Source organism: Scomber scombrus, chromosome 8 (genome assembly GCF_963691925.1).
Source record: "Scomber scombrus chromosome 8, fScoSco1.1, whole genome shotgun sequence".
Classification (NCBI taxonomy): domain Eukaryota; kingdom Metazoa; phylum Chordata; class Actinopteri; order Scombriformes; family Scombridae; genus Scomber; species Scomber scombrus.
Window position 1 is genome coordinate 11,818,503 of NC_084977.1, and position 24,579 is coordinate 11,843,081.

Sequence of the window (24,579 nt, forward strand, 5' to 3'; positions counted from 1 at the left end):
GAGCGCTATGGCAAGAATGACCCCCTCCCTAATGTTTTCTTTCATCTTGACAGCCCATTTGTTTTCATTCTCAGGATATTTTGCTTGATATCTAATGAAATAAATATCTACATATTGAACAAGTCATCAAGAGAGGTTGGTGGAATTTTGCAGTGTGTGTCAGTTACGTTTTCATATTGCTGTTTTACTTCATGCATCATATTTATTGGATTTGTTTATTGTCATAGCAAATCATCCAATATCCTGGCATGCATATAAATATATTATAAAGCTTACACTGTCCGTTGATGAAACCACTGAAGCGTAAGGCTACCTTACTTTTCGATTTTGCATTCAGAATGTATAAATGCAATCTATATTGTGGAATATGATAGATATGAAGGCGTGCAGAAATTTGGACCTGTCAAGCTTGTACCTAATAGCATTAGACCGCAAAAAGACAGTCTTATTTCTCACCAACTTAGACTAAACTATCAGGCAGATGGCCTTTTCCTCTGGCCCTCTATCTCCTCTTAGCTCACACTCTCTCTCTCACTGACAAACCTTACAGTAAGCATTTTAATTCCCCCTGACCTTTACTGATCTCACCAAGGCAGTTTTGCCTGTTGCTTAGGGCCAAAACAAAATGAAATTTGAATTTCAGCTCAGAATAATTTAAGATGATCCATTCAATGCAGGGTAGTCTGAAGTATTTTGTAGTTTGGGTGCTGCCAACAGACTAAATGGACTTTCCGTAAGAGCTGTCTCTCTATGTCTTTCTCGCCTATGGGACTATGGGATCACATACATTATGATGTGAGCATGTGAGAAGGGGGAAGACAAGGAGACTGAGCATGCACAATGTCCCTGATATTCACATGTATGCACGCATATGCACGCATGAGCACATGCATGCAAGCAGACACACAAAAACACACAAGCAGGCACACAAACACAGACTCCAGTACACTGAGCACCAGAGGGCTTTGTGTGCGAGGCAGAGAAATGCCATGTCAGCATACTCCACATGGAAGTTTAGAGGGGAGGGAAAAGCTAAATAGTATAAAAAAGGCAGCGTGATGAAAAATGCATGGAGGGGAGAGGGGGACAGTGACTCCCTGTACGCTGTTGTCTACTCGAAAGTTCCTGCAGAATTTCTCCTCTTCATCCAGATGCCTAAAGTCCTTGCTGTTACCCTGATAGACCACACTTCTCTACACAAATGGAAGATACAGAATGAAAAGTGGCATTCACATTAACTATACATACATACACTATATTGAATGTATGGCTATCATCTTAGATGTAAACAATAAATCAGTTGACTATTACACATGCATGCTTTATTCTAACTTCCAGCATGCAGTATTTCACAGACTTGTTTAGACATATTTGACACTTTTTGTTTCACTGGTGAATTAGTTAAGTCAGTAAGTGATGAGCCTGAAGAATTATCCCCACTGTACATATTATGCAAAAGAGTAAGATTATCTTGGCTTGAGAATTAGTTGGATTTGGGAAAAAATCTGGAGTCTGTTGTTTTCCTAGTACACAGCATAACTTCTATAACTTTTACAGTGGTAGGCAAATAGTGGGCCAAATCTAGCCCTCCAACAAAAACATATTTGGCCCCCTGACGAAAGTTTTCCCCTTAAATAGGTCAAATCTTTGTTACATAAATCTAAAGTATATAACTAAATAATAAATCTTTCACAAGGTTACCTTGTAACATGTAATCGACTTATGAGATGAATAATGCAGAATAACACACACACACACACACACACACACACACACACACACACACACACACACACACACACACACACACACACACACACACACACACACACACACACACACACACACACACACACACAAAAACATTAACATGGTTATCTGATCAGAACAGACTGGTGTCAATAACAGTACTTTGTTTGAACCATGAATGATGCAGAACACAGTGGATAAGATACCAAGTACATTTAAAGTCTTGTAGTATAAAACAGAAAAAATGTTGATATTTAGGAGCTGTTTTTGCCAAATGAGTATTACCATAAGCTGCTGTAACACTATTTGCCCTCACTTATGAATGTAAATTAATTTTCCCTCAGATATGACCCTAACACTGTTTTATAAATCAAATTTATTCTGGAATTAAAATATATAATTAAACAAAAACATATCTAAAACACACTAGGCTGTGTTTTTACTGTGTCTGTACAATGCCGGCTGCCTAATAAACTGGTTGAGCTTAATTGCTGATTTATAGGATCTATGCCCTTAACTTGCTTTGTTATCTTCACATGCACTGTATGAAGGTGACTTTTTATATGTGTGCTTGAAGATATTATTTGGGCAAAATGCGTTTATAAAACATGATACAATACAAAGAAACAATAAACAAAAAGATGAAAGTTTAGAATGTGTTCAGATGTTTACCTCAAAAACACACCCAATGCAGCCCGAAGCAAACACTGAGCAAAACATCACATAGCTTCTGCACCATATTCTCAGTTTAGTTGATGGAGAAAACTGTAGGCTGTCAATCCCCAGTCCAGTGCTTGTTATAATCAAAGAGCCGGTATTCTGCCCCATTCGCCCTGACAACCTTCACAAGACTCCTTAATCACGCAGTAGAGGTGATGTAATGATAGAGAAACAGTGGCAATTAGTCACCTGCAGAACAACTTCATTCATTTCAGGAACTCAAAACAATCCTTTTACATTCACTATTTCACTCACCTGAAAATGTGTAGGTTCACATGACAACATGTGCATTTATACTATGTGTGCATCATTTTTGAGATTTGGACTCATTTCTTGTTTTTTGTTTTTTTTGTTAGTTCTCATTGATGGCTGATGTCAGGTCAATCTGTCAAGAGTTTCTTGTATTGCTACAAAAACAGCATGTTGTCCTTTTCACTCCTACAACTGTCTGACAATGCAAATCTGCAGAGGAGAACCATGTTGACAGAACACATTATGGAGCTTTACGGGGTAAAGGTTAGGCATCACCAGAGAAGCAGCATTTAAATAGGTAAACCTCTTATAAGGCATGTACTTTTATGAGTAAATGCCCACTAGACTTAACCCTGCTCTCTCAAATTAATTCATTATGGCTTGTGTGTGTACACTTAAGGTCTGCTTAAGGTAATGTCGCTGTGAATGTGTTATATGTAGCTGTATGTGGGTATGACTGCGCATATGTGTGCTTGTATTTTGTGCTGGCGTGTGTATGTTTGTCAGACTACACACAGTCACGCAGGGCCAGAAAATTGTTTTAATCTTCTCTGAGCTCCATCAGCAGTTTATCAACCATGCCACCTTTACTGGGGGGGGGGGGGGGGGGGGGTCTGAGATGACTGGCAGAAGTCAGAGACGGGGGGGGGGGTCCGCATTTCGAATATCAATTGCTGCTGTCAGCGTGCCCAAGTGTGTTGAAGGATTATCTTAAATTAGTTTAGTTAATTCATCGTTTTAAAGGGCAGTTGCTTTGCTGCTGATTAGTTATTGTACACACTTGTCAATTAAGGGTCCCTGAAGAGTCGGTCCCAGGAGGACTGGATCCGCACACAGAGGAAAACATGGGAGACCGAGACAGAGAGAGGCAGAAGAGAAGCAATGATAAGAAAAGAAAGAAGAAAAAACAATCATGCTGGATAGACCCAAATAAGATTTAATGTGTTTCATATTCCAATTTGAGTTAAAAATTAAGCATCATCTTGTCATAAATTATATTTTTAGTAATTAATTTGATATGACCGCAGTGTAAATAAAGAATGTAGGCATTGAATATTTTTCTGTTTGTGTGTGGAGGTGGATGGCAGATATGTTTGCGGATGTGAATTAGCAAAATCAATGTGCGAGTCTTTGTACAAAGAGGCCAAGTGGAGGCCATCACATTGACCTCTCCACAGGTTTCTATTCCCATAGTTACTGTTGCTACGATACTGGGTGCAGCTCGCCATGCTATAAATGGTCAAAACCCTGTCAGAGACAAACACTGAATAGATATGTTACAGCACATCACTTATTTGAAGACAGGCAGTTTTCTAGCAGTGGCTCACAGTTAGAGTTTAAATTTTTATATTTGAACAAAATACAGGACTTAAATGATGCATCCCTTGATTTATTTATTAACAACAATGTTTTTCCAATATTCACAGAGAATATTACTACATTTTTCCAGCAGCTGTTTTTTAACTGTACTACTAGATAAATACCTCAACCCAAAAAATTATGAAAAACACATTTCTTTTAGTTTATTCAGCACTGAACAAGCATTTCTCTGTTCCCTATAATTATTTCATAAAGTGCTTTTCTGGTTCATCCAGCAACCCATAGGGAAGGGCGAGAGACAATGTGCCAATTTTATTCATAGATAAATTGTAAAAACAATCTTATTGGACAAAAAATAGGCTTTTCAAACACATTTTGAAGAATACAATTAAGCCAGGAGGGACAAACATTATCATCTGATATACAGTATGCTCAAAATTTCATATATTTTGATGAAATCAATTTAAAAATGTATGTCATGCTTGTTAACATTGTTTAGTTCCTTATTATCTATTTCTTTCTGTTTAAATTACCCAGTGAAGTCTTTGATAGCTTTGAAAACTAGCAAATGTTTTTGATCATGCTATACAGTATATTGTAGTAACGTATTGTATGTTATTTCACCACTGATATCGCATTCAACAGTGGTTGTTCATTCTGGTCCTGGGGACCCATGATACTGCTGGTTTTTAATCCTACCGGCTCATTAAATAATGTTAATTACAATAGCCTTGCATCCCAGATGGAAAAGAGTCTCTGATTATAGGTGTTTCAAATGAGAAAGCTACCTATTTAATCCTACTGGGGCTGAGGCATTCCTATTCACCAATCCTTTGTGCCCATTGTCCCCCATTAAGACCCTATAGCTGTGACAGGCTTTGATAACCACAGTTTCAGTAAGTTATGTTTGAGTTAAGTTATATGTGTTTTTTGCAGCAACAAACACAATTAGCTAGAATAGTTCAACAGTCACTTTAAAATTCTTAGATTCTTAGATCTTAAGATTATTTATCCAAATTTTTATCACTTTTCTAAAATCAAAAAACGTTTTGGTTTTTTTTGTGTTTTTTTACTAATTTCATTCCCCTGACTGTAAATGCAGCCATCGTCCTCATTCACAGAAGACATTTGGACTTGTCACAGTAGGAAAAGTGGAGGTGTTACTAATAACATTAACGATGGCTCTGCTCTATTCAAGTGGCCCAGTAAGACGTGACAGTGAGCCAGTGGACCCTGAAACAGACGCAGCTAAATGGAATACATCCTGTGCTTTTTAACTGTGACAAGTCAAAATGTCTTCTGGGAATTTGCCAAATTCAATAGATGAATGTTATCAAGAAGCACAAAGTGTGTCTTACTAAAAAAACAAAAAACTTTGATTTCAGCCCGAATATCTTCTTAATAAAGCAAACATCTTCAAAATCAACAAGCTGCATATGATACTTTTTACTGCTGCAGAAGAAAGGTGAGTGAGAGGACAGGTATACAAGCATCAAACAAAAACTAATTTTCAGTGCCTGGCCTACTGAGCCTAATTAGAAGTCAAAGTGCGAAAGAACAGAAACCTGAATGTACTGTGTCAAATAAACCCCTTCTGCCTTTTTCCAGCCACACGCCCCCAAACTACCTTCTCTCACCTCACTTACACTAATACTTCACCTTTTCCCCAAAGGTAAACTATCCCAGCAAGCAATCCAACAAAATTGAACCAACTATGTGAACAGAGGGAGGGCAGACAGCAAAGAGAAGGAGAAAGGGCTTTCATAAATGCAAAGCAATGTGGTCTAAAACCACAGGGGTGAATGTAACCTTTTGCACTGGAGGACAGTGTTATTAGAGAAGCCAAAGTCAGAGCAGTCATTTAACTGTCCTGACGGTAACTGCTTTTCCCATGAGCTTCAGTGCTGACTTCTGAAAATACAATGGGGTAAGAAAATAAATACAAATGCTAGAAAATGAAATAATAGAGTGTTTCTACAATTTCTCAATTCAATTTCCTCATACTGACCGACAGTAACAAAATAAATCAATGCAGTTGTGAGTAAAGCATTCAAAATTGAGGGATGGCAATAGCCTCAGTTTTTCAAGCAAAACCAAAGACCACCTTTGTTTTAAAAGATCACTCAACTCAAATATAAATCACTCACTTGCTGTCCGCAAATGCACATAAGCACTAACCCAGACATAGCACTCTCCACCAAGTGCGCCTTATCTTCATTTCACCTTTATTTAAGATTCTTGAAAAACCATTGAGGGATACCCTCATTTACAATGGTGCCAACGTTACACATGGAAACACAAACAAAGAGAAACATACATAAACAACATAAACAGCTAAAACAGGCAGTGAACAGTTATTAATCATATTCCTGAAGTGTCAAAGAGGGCATATCGTGGCTATAAACATCCACTTTAGCCATGTGTGTCTTACGTGGTACAGAAACAATTTATTTTTCTTTAAAAAGAAGATAGTCTTTGCATAATGATGCATACAGTGCGCTGAACAAAACAAACAAGTAATGATTAACCTCAAGTGTTTTAATGGAAGACCGCTGAAACAGGAAATTTTCACAAAAGTCAATAAAGACAACAGGCTTCTATTTCCTGTCACTCCTTGTGTTTGTAGAACCCAGAAAAAGGGAGCAAAGAGAGATATCTACCTTTCCTTCTGCCTAAAGCAAAACCCATCCATCACTAGTGTTGTCAACGCAAAACCTTAGCCTGTAGGATCGCGGTGTGTACACCCTTTGTAGGTCTAAATTAAATCCTTGATCAGAGGTGTTACCTGGGATTAATGCAGGTGCCTCTATAGGACACGGGAGGCTTAGACAAGAAATCCAGCCCAGAATTATAGCCACATCTTTTTCTCTATAGACATCAAAGACGCAGGGATAATAGGGAAACGAGAGGGAGAGAATAAGTACTGTCTCCATGGCAGCCGGTGATAGAGGCCCTGCCCTCTGAGACCATTACAACATCACATCTGGTCTCTTCAACTTGAGAGAAGACCTTCAGCAACACTGCTTCCTCATTTCTAAAGAATCAAACGACAGGTTTTACAGTATGACAAGAAAATGAAAAGACATCAAATATCAGTTTATCCATGTTCCTTCTTGTAACTCAATGTGACAGATTTAAATGTGTGATTATTTATACAACTCAGGATTCACATGTTTCTCTCATGAAATGTCATATTATGTTGTATGTAGTCTGCAGAGACACCGACGAATATGACGCTTACTCACAATTTCCTAAATAAATGAGCAACTGAAATGACAAACCACATATCACTACTAATCTGATGCAAAATCAGTTGGATTTACTGCATATGATACCTGATAGCATTTATATCAGGTTACCATATATAACACTCTGGGTTATATACTGTAACTCTGGATCAGAAATAGAAAAGCAGATTAAGTGGTTTGAGAGGTTTCTATGGAGTACGTTGTACCTGACACAAGTTTAAGTTTGCCTCAATGAAGGCCACGGCCCACATTACTGTGAGTAATGGATAGTCTTGAGAGTCCAAAAACTGTGTAGCAAGAAAGAAAAAAACATGGTCGCAAATTCAGTTGCTGGATCCCATTTTGAGATGTGAGAAAATGGCCCCAGTACCATTACATATGAACTCTATGAAATCTATCGAGGTCCAGACCACCTTCACTTTTTATGTGCTGCAGGGCTCCTACATTCTTGTCAAAATATAGAATATGGTTCCTCTAAACTTATCTTCAAACCTGGCTTTCGACCAACACCTGTCTTCACAACAGAGAAACTTTTGCGTCTGAGAAAATGGAGGAAGGTGACTCACTAGCCACAGAGCAGAAAAAAAAAGCCAAAAAACTGTTGAAGCGTGAAAGTTGGAAAATGTTCTTTTCCTTTTCCAAGAGGAAAAGGAAAAGAAAGCTTTCAAGTTCCAGAGATTGTGAAACGTTATTTTTCATCTTCCTTTTTTGAGGCACAAGGAAACCTGAAAAGCCATGGTTACAGCAGTTTAGTAACCATCCTATTTCAAAATTGAGGTCTTTTCAGATGTTGTGTGCCATTCAGACCTCCTGGGATTCTCTGCAGTTGGCTGTATGAGTCCTGCCATGTCTATGGGCTGAGTGAAATTGTGGAAAGCTTTTTTTACTGTATGCTGTCACGTTTTTCCTTCTTTACCAGCCACAGCTTACCCTGGAACCATGCAGAGTGGCTATCTATCGCTGTTTGACGTCTGATCTGTTCTCACGTGAACAAGTCCTCCATCACACTGTGCACCTCTTCCTCTCGTTCTTCTTTCATCATGTTTTTAGATACGTGAACTTTATCTGTGCGTTGATATTTATATTCACCTTTCTTACATCTATCCCCAAATCTGTAGTTCAGTCTGTTGTTGTTGCTTAGGTTTGTAATTTCCAAGCTCTGCGACGCACAATCAGTGTTTGGGCTGCTACAGTAGATGCCTTATCTGTTGTGACAAATAACTGTTGAGCAGCAACAACAGCAGCAGATTGCCATGAAGAACAGAGCCTTTAATGCTGCAGCAACACAAGCAACGAAATGAAATAGCTGTGAAGAAGCAGATGTTATAAACCACTCACTTAATTTGCTCCAGAGCAGTTTTCTTTCATCATATTAGAGCTGTTAAACAGGACCAAGTGTTGTTATGTGTCCCCCTTACAAAAACTCATCAGAAAAGTGTCCCCAGACTATTGTCGTCACTCATCAGTGGATGAACAATAAACCTGCGGTTCTCCAGATATCATTGATAGCCATCTTAAAAAAACACCACTGGGATTACTCCTGTCAGCAGGCGTGTGAAGTGTACATTATCAGAAAAAATATTATATTTCTTGATTTTTACTTAACCCTCTTCCCCACCTCACCCATCTTCAGCTCCCAGAGACAATTTAGACTCGTCCTTGGCTCAAAGGCAGCACTACTTGAAATGCCTTTAGATTTGGTGCACACACACATCAAAGAGACCAGGAGCTTATTTTCAAGTATTTTGCACCCCGAGGCTAGGAGCTACTTCTGAGGCTGCTGTATTCTCTGTAAATAGCTTGGTTTTCTGTTCCACAGATCCCAGCAAAGCACCATCTACCAGAGAGAGCTGTGGGCATGGGCTGCCATGCTCTCCTATCACCAGAGGTAACGGGGGGGGGGGCATAATAGTTCTGCTGATTGGTTTCCTAAGGTGTTGATCAGTAATGCTCACAACAACTAAACTCAATCCAAGTCTGCCAGGGCAAAGGCATCCAGAGCATGTTCTGCTCCTCGCCTTTGAAAGATCAAACTTCTTGTCATGCGTTTGATGGTGTTACCCTGTGATGTGCTAGATTTTAGTCTCTTCTATCCAATACTCATCTAGTGAGAACATAAACACTGAAATACTGTATGTACTGTAAGATATAATCCACAACCAGGTGCAAAAGAGTGCAACTGGAACGGGGAAAAAAGACAAAAAAGGCCTTGAATTCAATGTTAGAAATCAGCATTGAAGATAATGGTGCCTTCACTTGTTAGTGGAAATGTATCTTTAAAGAGAGTTTTTTTCAGTCTGTTGTATCTACTGCTTTGTCTGGGATCATCCCTTCTACACTGATGCCCTTCTTCTTTGTAATGACTGCTGTCAGCCAGCAATTCTGATGCCTGGAAGAGCATAGCATCATTCACGATAAGACAGCTTGCTGTGATTAGCCCTATGCCTCAAACCATATATAAAAATTCATTCTAAATGTTCTTTGAATCCCATAAAACATCCATATTGACTCGGGGCTGCCAAGCTGTAGGGTGCTGCTAATCAGCTCACTCTACAGTCCATTTAGCCTCTGTGTCATTAAAGATAATACAAATAAAATGAGTGTTAACATGAAGGCACTTTGAATCCTTCCCTTGAAAAAAAGACAGCCTCTCCTCACCAACTGTCAATAATTTGCACAAGATCTTTTTTTTTTAAGTTTCCCATGCTTGCAGTGCATTTGTGCTGAACAAATTCCAGTTAATTACAAGGCAAATGGTACAAAATGTGCTCTGAGACCATTACAATCCTGTTTGCTATGCTCAGCAAGGATGCATCACTCATCACACCCACACAAACACTAGCACGCACAGATAAATGAAAACACATAGATATAAAGACTCCAGCTAATACACATCGCTTCTCTCTACACATGGTTGCACACGCGCATACACACTGTTGACTGTCTCTCCTGATTACACACATGCATCGTTTTAATCTCTCAGCTTCACACAGATGTAAAATTTCAACACTTAGCTCTACCCTCTCTTGACTTTGACCAATATTGTGAGTTAGTACTATTCCAGCAATGGAACTTTAATGAAAGGTTTTGCAACGAGGCATAGACGCTTGGTTGATCTAATGAGATCCCTAACTGTTTCTGCCATCTGCCAGACCCAAGTCATGACATTAACTATGCAGCCATGCTAGGCTTCAAACCTATTTTAGATGAAGCAACCCTTCATCCGCTCTGTATCAAGTTCTGATGCACAAACAAATGCTTACCTCTCGGAAATCTGTAGCATAACACAAGCGCTAGAAACTTTCAGTATTATAGATATATTGTGGCGTTGCAGCACACTGTAGGAGATGGTTTAAACGTTATTATATTGCATACTCGAAAGAACAAAGAAACGCCTTGGCCTCCGTCTAATGAAATGTTTTTTCTTTGATTTCACAGAGCTTTTTAGCAGTATTGATGTGCCTGGTATATAAGGCCTTGCTGTGAGTCAAACTCATCTGCAGTTTTCGAGGGTGCCATTGTTCGCCTGGCCAGGGAGAGGTCACTGCAAGGAAGGAGAATAAATGTGGAGTGATTGACTAGTCTCTGTTGGAGAAATGAGTTCTCCATTCATTCCCAGGCTTCCAGAGGTGAAACGTCCTTCAGGAAAGTAAACACAATCTGACAGGGCCCTACAACAGACGCAAAGGCACAGCATGGCACATGGCACTTTGCTCCACACTCTTCTCCTTTCCTGCGTCCCTTCTTTCCTCACAGCCTTCAGTGTGTTCGATGATTCATTGCTGAATCTGGACACCTTAGTTGAACTATTTTGGCAATTTTTTTCACTGCTTTGCAGATATATGCAATGATCATAGTCAAGCTCACACTTCTCTCTGAAATTAAAACAGGATATATGAATCCAGTGGGATAGGGTGATCATACATATAAGGATATTAGTGCAGTTTTCTCTGTAGGCTCCCATCGCAGCTCCTACCAGATTCCAGGTCCCTCCTGGAAAGCTAATTGAAAACTGGAGTGCCCATCAGAGACCAGATTAGGCTGTTTTCCCAACATGCTTAAATTGCAGTAATCTTGAATGCAGATCACATCTGCAGCTAATTGATGGATTTGCCAGAGGATCTGAGAGTGGTTGGTCTCCACTGTGAGCTCCTGTTTATTTTCAGAAAGCAGATGCTTTAACCCTTCCCTGGCTACTGTCGGCAAGGACCGCTGGCCAAGTGAATTTTGGAGCTAGCAGCATATTGTCATCACCTGTGACATAACTGTCCACAGGCTTTGCCTTACATTCACCCACAAACTCTGCCTAATTAGAGAGAAAGATGTACCTAGGTTTCTGTTATACATTGGTTTTGCATGAATAATTCAAAGCACACGAGCATTCCTGTTGTTCTTCTGGCTCCCTCTTGCCATTCGTGGTAGATCTCCAGTGAGTATAAGGGTGCCTGCCATCCACTCATGCAAATATGCTTACAGAGAAAGTTTGGTTAGCAGCTCATCACTGCATTGTCACATACAGTTCTGTTAAATGGAGCCATGAAAGTTTAACTCAGAGACCACAGAGGCCGATACATCAGTAGTCCAAACTGTTCTTTTGTCCCATCTGTAGACAGACAACTTCCTTTACTCACACATGTAGAGTAAAACACAACAAAACTTTTAGGCAAAATTATGCAAAATTATGTGATTAAAAAAAAATGTGTGCAGTGTAGGTGCCATATCTGTGAGAGACTATGAAACAAAACAAAAATGTGTATGTCACTGTAAACACGTTGGCACGTGTTGGTATTTTTGCATGTGACTGGAGAGAAAAATGCATGAGCACTGTATGTGTTTGGATGTGCTGTGTGTTGTGGTTGTGATCTATTTTTTCCCATTATCTAGCTGCATACGTGTGGTTCATTTACATTCATGGCTATCCAGATAATGAAGCTTTCAATCCGGGGGATCCTGTGGTGAGAACAATGAACCCAATTACCTCCTGCCGCCTGTGAGATGGGATGGCAGACTCTGAGTCAGATGGGAGAGGCTGCACTCGGCCGGCAATCCAATCACATTCATCTCACTTGCTTCCCGTTTCCCCTGTTCATGTGTTCTGCAGCAACTTATCAACAGGCAGGGGCCAAAGAACCTGAGATCATTACATCACCCACACCAACAATTCTGCAAAACACACACACGCACGCACACAACACATTCCCCGAGGTCCACTCGAACCCCACAGTCTGCCCCTTCCGTTCCCCACCGCTAATATGCACCTCAGGTTTCTCTCCTTCCTCAAACACAATGCCTCACATTGATCTTAAGAGCTCCCGTACTTAACCTCCTGGAGGAGGAAAAGGAGGTAAGGGAAGGGTTTTGTGGGCAAAGTAATATCTACCTCAATCTTGATCTCCTTATCAGCGAGCCAGGGACTGACGAAGAGCATTCCTAATTAATTATGCAAGATACTCAAGTTTCCTTTTTCTAGCTTAATATTTCAGTTATACGCTCTGACTGAAATCATTCAGAAATGTGCTCATTGAAAGTTAGTGGCTACATTATCAGCTTTTGTGTGGATATGCAACATGATGGAAGAAATGGGAAATACTGTTGATCAAGAGAGAAGTTAAACAAGCATGAAGAGCATCTTTTTTGATCGCGTCTCTGATGCAATCCTATGCAATGAAATCGGTAAAGATGGCTGTTGAATGAGCTACATTACAACATGATGGGGCAATATGACATGTTTTTCCTAGATGATGATGTTCAGTGTTAAAAGCAAATGCAACAACAAACATATAAAACAGTATATATAACAGTACTCCTCTTCAGCTAGAAGTTGTGCAGCGCCAGGGCAGCTTTCTTTACACCTCTTAGAAGTTTTATAGATTAAAAAAAACATTATGGAGATTCACTAAGAGAGGACTTGACATTCAGCTGTGGCCAATGATAGAGTGTGCCTCAACCTAGACGGTGCTTGAGGGAATGTATTCCACTACTAGATAATTAGCCAGTGATTGCGTGAGAGCTGATACCAATTCTGCATAATTCTCCAATATTTTCTGCATGTTTCATGCAAAATATACCCTTATTTCATATTCCTCCTTATGGCCCCTAATTTTGACACTGTGATCAATAGTAATTGACTTAGTGATCAATGTGTCTCTTGAAGTTTTCTATCAGTCTGCGCTGCCATCATTTGTGTCCACATTATTGTGGGGCAGCGTATGGTTTGTTAGTGGGGATCTGCATGTTAATGCTTATAGCAGCTCCCCTGAGTGGCATATGGGTGTTTTTATGTTAATGAATGTCAGGAGATGAGCTGTCGTTGGTCATCCCTGGGTACACACAGGTGTGAACGTACACACATCCACATACCTGCCCACCCATGCATGCATGCTTTAGCACACACACTCTCACACACACACACACACACACACACACACACACACACACACACACACACACACACACACACACACACACACACACACACACACACACACACATACACATCCAGAGATTGCACACCCACTGAACACTTGGATGCATTATTGATAAGCTACTAATTACGCTTGTTGCAATTTCAGCTGACCTTTCCCGGGAACATCCCGGATCATTATAAGCTGCATTCTCTCTTGAAATTGCAAAGGTAATCTACAGTCTACCTCCCTCGTTCCCCATCTACCCCCAACACCACCACACTCCCACACTACCCTTGATTTACTGCTCGATGAAGATGTGTTTTTCCATCCCAAAACACTAGGAGACATAGTTTGAGAAAAGACACAAGGAAAAAGGAAAATAATTAGAAAAGAAACACAGTGAGGCACAAAGCTGAGTAGGGTTTAAGCTTAATATCAAGTTTGTACATCAACTGTTTATCTTTAAATTCTGCAGGACATGAGACTCTGAGCAATGACGAGATTACCTCTCGAAATTTATGGTTGACATTCTTAGGTTAGTATAACTGTTTGCATGTCATTATGATACTTTAATGTGAAACTTATAGACTCGTAGTTTAGCATTATGGCAAACTGTTAATGTAATCATTCTGTTTAAAGCACTGCTGCTCAGAAAGTCATTGAAAGTATTGGACAGGCCAAAAACTGGATGTGTAGTTGCTGCCTAGAAAGATCAAATGGATCGAGTTCCTTTTTACAGAAAAAAGATCAAACATTATCATTTTCTGAAGAACGCAGAATAGTTTGATGTAAGATTTTTAAGCCTCTACAAAATAGAAGATTTTTTTTGGCAGGACAACAACAGCTCAGAAAGATGAATCCTCTTATTTTTATTAAAACAGCAGTTGACTAGACCAAATGCTCAAAGTAAGAAGTTCCTTCAATCATGTCATGGCCTTTAACAATCGAGCTATTGACTGGGTGGTTGGGTCATTTGCAGAAATGTACTTTCCTTTAGAGAGTGTAGTGCAATTTATGTATGCATAGAGGGGCATTAGTAACACTTTTTCCAATTTCCTCTAAAGAACAACTGCGCACAACAAGAACACTCGCACACACTGTCAAAAAGTAACAAAGTCTGGCTCTGATGATAAAGCTTTAGAAACAAAAGGCTTCCATATAAGGTGCTAAATACAGCTACAGACTGAGTGCTTTTCTGCTACTTTTCTTTCATGATTCAGTGCATATACAAGTATTGTATAGCCTTGACAAATCAGGTCAATACATATGATAATCCTCCTTTGCGTTTACCTGAAAGATGCATAAATACAGGTACTTACAGGAACAACACTGAATTTCTTTCCAAGCTGCCTGTCTGTTGACAGACTTTGATCTCACAATCTTTCCATCTATGCAGTGTGGAAATAACATAGACAACAGGATAACTTGAAACACTTGTCCCCAGCCAACATGTAAAAACTTACATGTCTTGAATTTTATTGTTTACCTATTGCAACAAATACTGACTAGAGGTCTGTGCACGCTGCAGTGCTGAAACACCAATAAGGAACAACGCCTATGAAAATTTAAGTTTAACTCCTGTGTCAGTTTTATGACATTAATACCTTTCCCAGCACTTTCAGTAATTCCCAAATTATGTTTTAATAATATGGGTGTACACTAAAAGGTCAATATTTACTGAGTGAGCCTTCTCCGATCCTTGATGTAAGACTTTGTTCATTTGATTTTTTGAAATGCGGTTTTGGGAGACATTTGCTCTTATTGCTATTACCAATCTTGACTCATCCATCCAAGATCACAGGCATGAAATAATTGGATTCTGTTACAAGTTGAGATCTTCACTCAAACTTATATGTGCTACTGAAGTTAGCATGAAAGGCCTCGTTGCTGTAGTAGGTGTGTTTTCGGGTTTGTGTGTCATTCAAAAAACAGAACTGCTGTGTGAAGGTGATGTTGACAAATCTCTGCAAGAGTTTCATTCTATTTTACCTTTAATAATTTAGAAGCTTTTATCCTTCCACCTCCACAACTTCCCCCCTCCTCTGAAACACACGCTCAAATACACACTACAAAAACTTTCCACAGATTCTGCAGTTCTGACTCTGAGGAAGAAGTCTATAGAGTTAAAGAGTTATCCCGCTCTACCATTGCAATCAGATTTTGTTGGTGATGGGAGCTGACGTGGAACCAAAATAAATAGATAGAACGAGAAAAGGGCTGGGAACAGCAGTTTGCTGGCAGGGCTGTGAACCAGGTGAGCCAGTGCAGGCAGGGACGACACCAGCCAAAGGATTAATGGTCTCAGGGGAAGCCAAGGTAAGCCTGCTGCTTCTGCTTGACATCTTTGTACTTGTAAGAGCACAGAAATTAGCCAGGCAATGCAGTGAGTAATGGCCAGGGTGCTTCCATCAGTCCAATTTAACTATGCATGCAAAGCCAACAGAAGAAAATGCAGTGAGCGAAAAAAGTAAATGTTCTCTCCTGAGCATGTGTGCAGAGTTGCATGGAACAGTTTATCACTAAAGGAAGACCTAGTGTTGTTAAAGCAACAGAAATATTACACTTATGGACTGTCTGTTAAATTACATATTAAACATTAGCCATTTTTACTGTGGGCATTTAGATTGTTAACCCTCTGTTTGGCAGCGTTTGCACACAAAAACACGACTACAACTTGAAACTTTGCTAAACTGAACAATGGGATAAAACACTCAATACAAGAAGATCATGTAACTAGTTTTATTCGCAGTGCAATATAGCTTTTTCAAATGTAATGCCCTTGATACTTTGTTCACCCTCATATCCCTGCAACACTAGCATTACTCTTTCAGCCTTCTCTCTACCAAATCCATACAGAATAATGTAGGAAAATGTATTATGTATGTATTTTCTGGATAGACATAGACCTACAATAAAATCCAGGGACAACATATCATGATGAGTGCCGACAGCGGTCCAGACCTACAAGGAGCGTGGGCCTCTCCAGATGTTCACATACTGTATCATACAGTCGTGGGCACGCTCTCTCCACTCCATTCAGCAGAGACTTATGTCTCAGCACACACCAAATGTCAGTGACTCATAAGTCAGACGGTATCACAACATGCTAAGAATTGCACATACACACATACATACACTAAGAAAACCAGAGAAATAAGAAGACAAAGAACGGCAGGGTCTGTGTTCGTATATCCACAGCATTCCTGTTTTATTTAGAATAAAAATAAAACAAATGCACCTTTTCACAAGCTTTTTCTAAAAAATTCCAGCACTCAAGAATAAGCAGAATTTCTACAATTTTTCTACCAATTTTTCTTCTCTCATCAATAATCTATTCAGCAAAACGCCCCTAACCACTAAAAGAGGCTGAGTGTGAAATATTTGTATGATTTTGACTTTGGCTGCCACAAAGTCTCATTTTCTGTGAATTCAAATTGTGTCAGATTGTTATGTACAAAAAAGAAAAAAAAATTAACCATTACATTGTAATTCACTTTGTGGACAGGCTTGATGGTGGAACTGGGCAAATGCATCATAAACCTGTTTCCGAAAGGCAACCCTCTCCAACTGGACTAAAATATAGCAAACTGTTGTGTGGATGGTTGTCACCATTTCCTTTTCCACTTTACTGCCTTTGTAAACTGTAGTACTTTGATGACTAGTGTCCCATATTACTGAATGTCTGTCTTCTTCATTAGGTCACTATCAGAGACAATGGGCCATGTTTGTAATTAGAGCCTGATCTGGCTGATTTTATCAGATGATATTAACCTATCACAGATATGTTGCTATGTATCTGTGCATATAAATTGTCAAATATCTGCTGATATTTTAAGTTATATGGGCAGCATTTTATGTATAATTGATACTGTTTCTTAATTCAAGTTTAACCTATACTCACCAGCCACTTGTTTAGGAACACCTGTGCAATCTAATGCAATCCAGTATAACAGATCTGAGTAATGTTCCTAATATTTTGCCCACTCAATATATAAGGGGGATAAACTATTTGGAAAACGTTCAATATAATGCACTTCAATACATCACAACCACCCACAATAACTTCAGTAATAAACATAAAGTAGGATTATCACCTTTCTGACAATGTCAAAAAAACAACTAAAAATATAAGCTTTGTAAAAGTAGAATTTATGGCAGAGCTGTTGTACTGGATTGCATAAAATTGTATATTTGAATAAAGAGAAGTATTAAAGTGGCTAGTGAGTGTATATGTATGTATGTGTGTGTGCTATTTGTCATATTAAAACTTTGTCATAAGCACATAAGCTGCAATATCCCTCTGAAACAACAGCCATTTGTACAATTTGTAAATCTTCTTGAGTAAATCTTTAAATCTCTTGCAAAGTCCACTTCCTATGATTTTTTTCCCATTAATTATATTGAAACTGCATAACCCAATCTCATTTCCATTCCATAATTTCCTAAAAATATACCCACAAAAACCTTTCAGTGAAAACTTCTTCTCCAAAAGCAGAACTGTCTTTCCTCAGTCCTTCCAAACCTGCCAAATGGGACTGAGCCTTTGTTAGCCTTGCCTGAGAGGCAAGGAAGTTGAGAATACAGAATTCTTCTTGGCAGCAACAGGGGAATGGATGGATGGAGGAATGAAGGGATGAGGGGTGATAGGGGTCTCCCAGCTGTCTAAGACCTGGGCTCGTCCCAGCACACTGGTTCCCACTAATGACCAGAGGCCCTGAGCTCCTCTGGCTCCCCTGGGACAACAGCTGCTGCCATCCCCAGCTTCTCTGCAGGCTTTGAAGGGGACGTGGCAGCAGTTGAGTTGGCTATGCTCCTGCTTAGCAGAGCAGCAACTCAGGGATGGGGACAGACAGGCTTGTTGTGCCAGCAGGGTGGCTAAGCCTGCTGAAACCCTATCCAGCCAATTACTCCCTCCGAATGCCAAGCTGGCTCTCTAATGGAGAAACTGGGGACCACACACTGTTAGGTCCTCTCACAGGTTTACAGGTTTTACAGGTAAGCAGTAACACTCCCACTTCAGGTCAGACATTTTTTTCTATCCATACTGACAGTTGGAACTAAATGAGGAGAAAACCTCAGTTTGATTCTCTCCAAACCAATTTGTTTAAAATGACACATTCCGTTTAGAGCTCTTGTTTCTCTCTGTCATCCATCTACTCACACGCAGCCCCTGGTTAGACTTACCCTTTAGACTATTTGCAGAAAGATAGAAACTGCTGTATAGAAAAGTAGTGAAAATGGCCAGACTAGAGGGGGTGGACGCCTATGGTTAGACTACCTAATCATTCTGTCCACGTTCCTACTGTTCAGATAAGCAGCACACTGCCTCCAGTGAGCCTTCCCTCCATCGACGGCATACATATACTTTAACACAGCTAATTTGTGCAAGTCTTGCAGCACTTGCACACCATTTAGAGATACACTTCAGATTTCACTAGAGAACCAGTGGACCGTATGGCGGGATGGAGGTCAGAATAAATAGAGCTGCTTCAACCCAGGAGAAATACATTTTAAATATGTATTGTTTCAGCAGCCAGTGTTCTCGGTCAAAGCTGTTGAAGTAGCAATCAACATTACTGTTATGGCAAATGTATTGTAGCAGCTGTGGGTGTATACAGCATAATGGGAATAGTTTTGCTGTGCCACACAACAAAAAACTTATATCTAATTAGGTCCTTTCTCTTATAGAATTTTTTATAGATTTCTTTTTCTATGACATTTTCTCGACTACAGAATCCAAAGAAACTGAATCAGTGAGATGTATGAAATTACAAACTGAGGAAATTCATTACATGTGACAGCTTCTGGACTATTCTTTTTTTCCTCTGTGTTTACAAAACAATTTGTGAGGGTCCGCTGAACCAACTTTCCTCTAACAATGTGTTATCAGACAGAGAAAAACAAGAGAGAATCAATAGGACCTGTGGTCATGTATAATTTGCAGGACTAGCACCTGGCTGCCAACAAATAAAGTTTTTTTTTTCTTGCACGTTTCATTCAAGGATATTGGACAATTTTGTTGGAGGTAGATGGCTATTTTCACCAAATCCTGGCTGCAGGTCAGCTGAAATGATTGAATCTCTGTAAGCTCTGCAGGTGCACACGGCACTGTCCCCATGTAAACAGGAGGACTGGATGTGTTCGTCACACTTCTTTGCATGTTATTTTTATATCCATGCAAAAGCTCTGTTTTGCACCTTGAGAAGTCATAGCCAAACCACAATGGTGGTAAAATAAATCTTTTTAATTGCACGGAGAGTAGTGTGAAAATCTTTTTTCTACGTACAATCTTCTACAAAGTCCATGCACTGTGTATTTGTGTGTGTTTGTCAGGTTGGTTGGCAGGCTGTGAGACTGCCTTGGCTAGTCAGAGAGCTCTTTTCCCTGAACCAGCTGGGCCCTCCTGCCTCCCTCCAAAGCAGTCAGTGCAGTCCACATGGTCTCGCCCCCTCTCTGAAAGGTGCCATTCAGCCTCACACAGCTAGAGACACATGGACACGCATACTGGCACACACACACACACACACACACACACACACACACACACACACACACACACACACACACACACACAGAAAAACACACCAAAGTCCTCACACAGTTATATTCAAAGGGAACACCTTCTGCTGTCCACACACAGCAAATTAACCTGTTCAGCTGAGCCACCCATTCACACTATTTCTAACAAACCAGCAAAGACAAGTATATGGAAACACAGACCATCCAAACTAAGAAATTACAGCATTATGAATGCAGTTATAATAATGAAGGTATAAACCAGACTTCACATGCAAAGTAAATTCCTGAGCTGGCAATTCCACAATGGTCCTTTTAAATATTTCATGAAATAATACTCTCTGCATTAAACTCTTTATCTTAATATTTATTTAACATTCTACTTTATATACATTATTTACTTTCTATTATAGTGCTACTCTGTCCAAACAGTCTATTTCTCTTTCGGGGGTGTCTTCATGTTTTTCGCCCAAAAATAAGGTCTAAGAGTAGAGGACGTAACACATTGTACAGATTTAAGAAAAAACAAAAAACTAAATTGAGACACATTTTTGATTTTGAGACACACACACACACACACACGCACACACACACACACACACACACACACACACACACACACACACACACACACACACACACACACACAAACACACAAATATACCTAAAAAATATAAATAATATGACATGTTGTATTTTGGTGTTTAGAAGGAGTTAAACAGCTAGAGTATGACAGAATTGTAGTTACTTTGCTCATCATTATTTTTACTTTAAAAAATTAATAGTTTGCAACTTTTTTTTCTTATTTTCATCGAAAACAAAAAGAAATCAGTCATTGTTACTTGCTGTTGTGCATAATTATAAATGTCATGAAGTTAAAGTTAACATACATAGCACTGATGGATTTAGTTGTATAATTCAAACATGTTTGTTTCGAATCAGTTCTGTGTTTGTGGAGAAGAATCCCATATTGTTACTTTGCATTGTCAACAGCGTTATTCTGCAAAACGGGTGAACTTTTGACCTGTGCTGTGTTTGGCGTAGGAGCTCTTTGCTCCCAGAGGTTAGTTCTATCAGTCTCTCTGTATGAGGTCACTGAGGTGGTCAGAGATAAAGAGATGTGTTGCGGAGAAAAGGCAAAGAGGAGGAGGGGAAGAGCAAGAGCAAGATGTTGGGAGGTCCAGGTCACATGGTGGGCCCCAGGACCTTGTGGTGGAGCTAGCGCACTTCCCCTGAGCTACATTTACCCTTTAGCTGCAGTCTGGCAACCAGGCTGAGTGGACAAAGGTAGGTGGGGGGAGTGTGGGGCACCGGGGGAATGAGACAGAAAGCGAGATGAGTGAGCTGGAGAGAGAAATATAGCATTGAATCCTAATGTCAGATCAGAGCTGAGCTGAGCGGTGAGGAGATCTCTCCTGCCAGCAGCGTACGAACATGCATCTGTATCAAGGGTAAAATATTGTGATCTTTGATTATTCCCTCTTTCACCTTTCATTAATGTCACCCAGATAGAAAGCGAGGCAGCTTGACATGCACACACAAGAGCAGAGAGGATTTTGCAGACGCACCGATGAGATAGCACGCAATTTTGACAGTGTGCTTTGTTTCCTCTGTGCTATACGTTACTTCTTTGTAGCTGTAGGTCACATTCATTTCATACTGAAATTGTGATTTCTGTAGTTTGTTTTTACCTTTTTGTGTTTTGCTTTCTGGTTCGTTCCTTCACAAACACTTAATATTGATATTTTCTGACATATGTGCAAAACCACAAATAAAATAGTCAAAACTAATGCAATAAAACAAAACAAATTTAAAAAAGGAATTGAACTGTATTCCACTGTTTTGCATCTCATGTGACAAAACTTAATATTTGTAAAACAAAAAATAATTCTCCTAGTCCTTAATTACAACTTTCTCTGAGTCATTACTTCATACAACATAATTTTCTGGAGCTATAATGTGAACAACAAACAATTTTGCTGAAGTTATAGATACATAATTTTACTGTCTTACTTCCCAGCCCTAGGCCGGGTGTGGAACAAAAATTATCATGGCAGGGTCTGTACATTGTTTATTTTAATAGAATCAAATGGTACAAATAAAAACCTGTTTTACTGTCATGCAGGGATCCCATTTCTCTGGATAAATAAATCATATTGTACATGCTGGGAGGCCAAGAATAGATTCCTAAAATAACAGGAGGGTGGAGGGATGAAGGAATAAGGGGGTAATAAGAATAAAGGCGACAAGTATCTCAGAGGGCTGACATCCAGCGAGCTGAGGACTTCCTCAGTCCTTACTTGACCTAGGAGAGGGAAAATCTCTTGATACTATTGCTGTCCCAGCTTTCATTACACCCACCATGCAGCCAGAAGATGCCGTCCTCCTGTCTAACGCCTGATAGGCCCAGATTTAACATGTTCCTCCTGTCACTGGCTGCTACCCCTGCTGTCAGATTGGTTTTGTTAAACTGAGCTGCCACAGATTAAGAGACCCGATCAGATTAGGGCGCCAAATCGTCTTGCAAAAGTACCCCTCCCTCCAGCAGCTGGAGTAAGATAGTTGCAGCAGTGCTTCAAGGTTTCACTCTAACATTCAGGAATCAATCCTTGTTTCCAATCCCGTGTATTAGGTTGATGTGTGCCAGCAGTCCGGGCAGGCATCTGTCGAGGGCTGTACCTTTCCCTAAAGCACATTGTGCCTGTGCTGCTCCCTGATTCCCTGATAGCATTAATGCCAGGCAGATGTCCCCAAACTAGTCCAGAGACTTTCATAATATTAGAGTTGTAGACAGGCCTTTTTTCTTCGTCTCAAACAAATTTCTTGAAATTCTCCTGCGGCTTTTAAGAGCAACAAAATATTGACCCACAATATCTTCCACATCAACAGCCAAGCCATTCGCTTCCATAATGGTAGGAAAATCAATAGGTAACGAAGGGGCTTATTTATATTTCAAGCAATGATGTGTCATGTTTTTGGTTTTGTGACAAGTTTATTGCTGAAAGGGGGTTACTGAAGATGTGAGGATGAAGCTCTGCGATGTAATAAAGAAAAAAAATCATGTCTGTGGATCTCTATCAGCTGTTGTCAGTCTACAGCAAATACCGCCTGTTTCAGATGGGGATCTCTGCCTTATCAAGACACTGCTCCACCTCTGTCATTAGTCTAAGTCCAACTCTGTAGCTAATCTAGAATGAAAAGACAGTTTGGCCTTTCAGATCTCGCCCAATGACTCCCTCCACTATCAAAGTGCTCTTTGAAGTTCATGTTCTGTAAAATTGGTTCAAGTGACAGGTCAGAGTTCCCGAAGCCAAAGGCACGTCAGTCATTTGAAGCCTCATTCTTCTTTCGACTTATTCCCCAATGCAACCTCAGCTGCCTTTGTATTCTTTAGTAGGAGCCCTATTCATGTTTATTGCAAAGAGGCAATCAGTATGGCCTGTGTTTGGACCTGGCCACAAGCCTCTAAGAACTGAAGTGTCTGGGGATACACTTATCAACTTTTTTGCACAGAGACCTATTCACCAATCATCCATGACAATGCCAGTCCGCCTAATGGACTCATCAATAAGACGAGGCAAGGGGAGAAGTCAACAGAGTAAGAAAAAAAGAATAAAGGGAAGAAAAAGCAAACAAAACACACATTAGGGGATATGAACCTGATACAAATATCAGTGCAAGATTTGAGGGATCTACTGTGTGTAAAAAACGAGACAGAACACAAACACACATTACAAGGTAACATGAACCATGGTAAAGCCAGAGGAGTCAAAGCATGACCACGACACATCTGCATCAGGCAGTCACACAGTAATAATGACTCAGTCAGGAATATACACACAAATACATATGAATAATATTAAAACACATCTTCTTCCTTTATGCACCAATTCAAAGGTTACCCCAATCATCTTTTTGGCTGCTGCAGTTTTGCAGCGCTAGAATGACTGATTTTCTCTCCATTACCTCTGCGCTCATTTGACTGGCAGATGGGTGGAAAGACGGTGGATGGAGAGTGGGCGGGCGGGTAATCATGGGACTGTGTGTCACAGTACGTGCGTGCTCGCAGCACTATTTGTCGTCTCAGCAGGTGAGATGGGAAAGGCAGGTGAGACGTGGCTGGGCCTAATTTAAAAGCCTCTTTACAGTGCCCACTGAACCAACGTTGGCATTCCCTAATGGTGCATCACAGACGCGTCATCCCATGCTATTCCTCGTCATCCCTGTGTCCTGTGTCCTTGTCTGTTGTCATTGCTCTAATAGCTGCCACAGCTTAAGTCACAGACAGTACAAGCATAACAATATGCTGCCAAACTCCATTCAGATTCAATAATCCACTAAGTATTATTTTTACTTGTAGGAGTACT

General features: G+C 40.0%; 1 protein-coding gene across 34 annotated transcripts in view; it reads right to left on the minus strand.

Annotated features, from left to right (window-relative positions):
• The window catches only part of celf5a (cugbp, Elav-like family member 5a), a 183,141-nt gene that overhangs the window by 42,212 nt on the left and 116,350 nt on the right, over positions 1 to 24,579 (minus strand). For 14 of the 34 annotated variants that reach the window (XM_062423578.1, XM_062423591.1, XM_062423574.1 and 11 more), the window contains exon 4: positions 15,904 to 15,930. The exons of the other annotated variants lie outside the window; for them this stretch is intronic. In XM_062423578.1, coding sequence (XP_062279562.1) covers positions 15,904 to 15,930 — 27 coding nt within the window. The remainder of the gene's footprint in view (positions 1 to 15,903; positions 15,931 to 24,579) is intronic. 34 annotated transcript variants of the gene reach the window in all.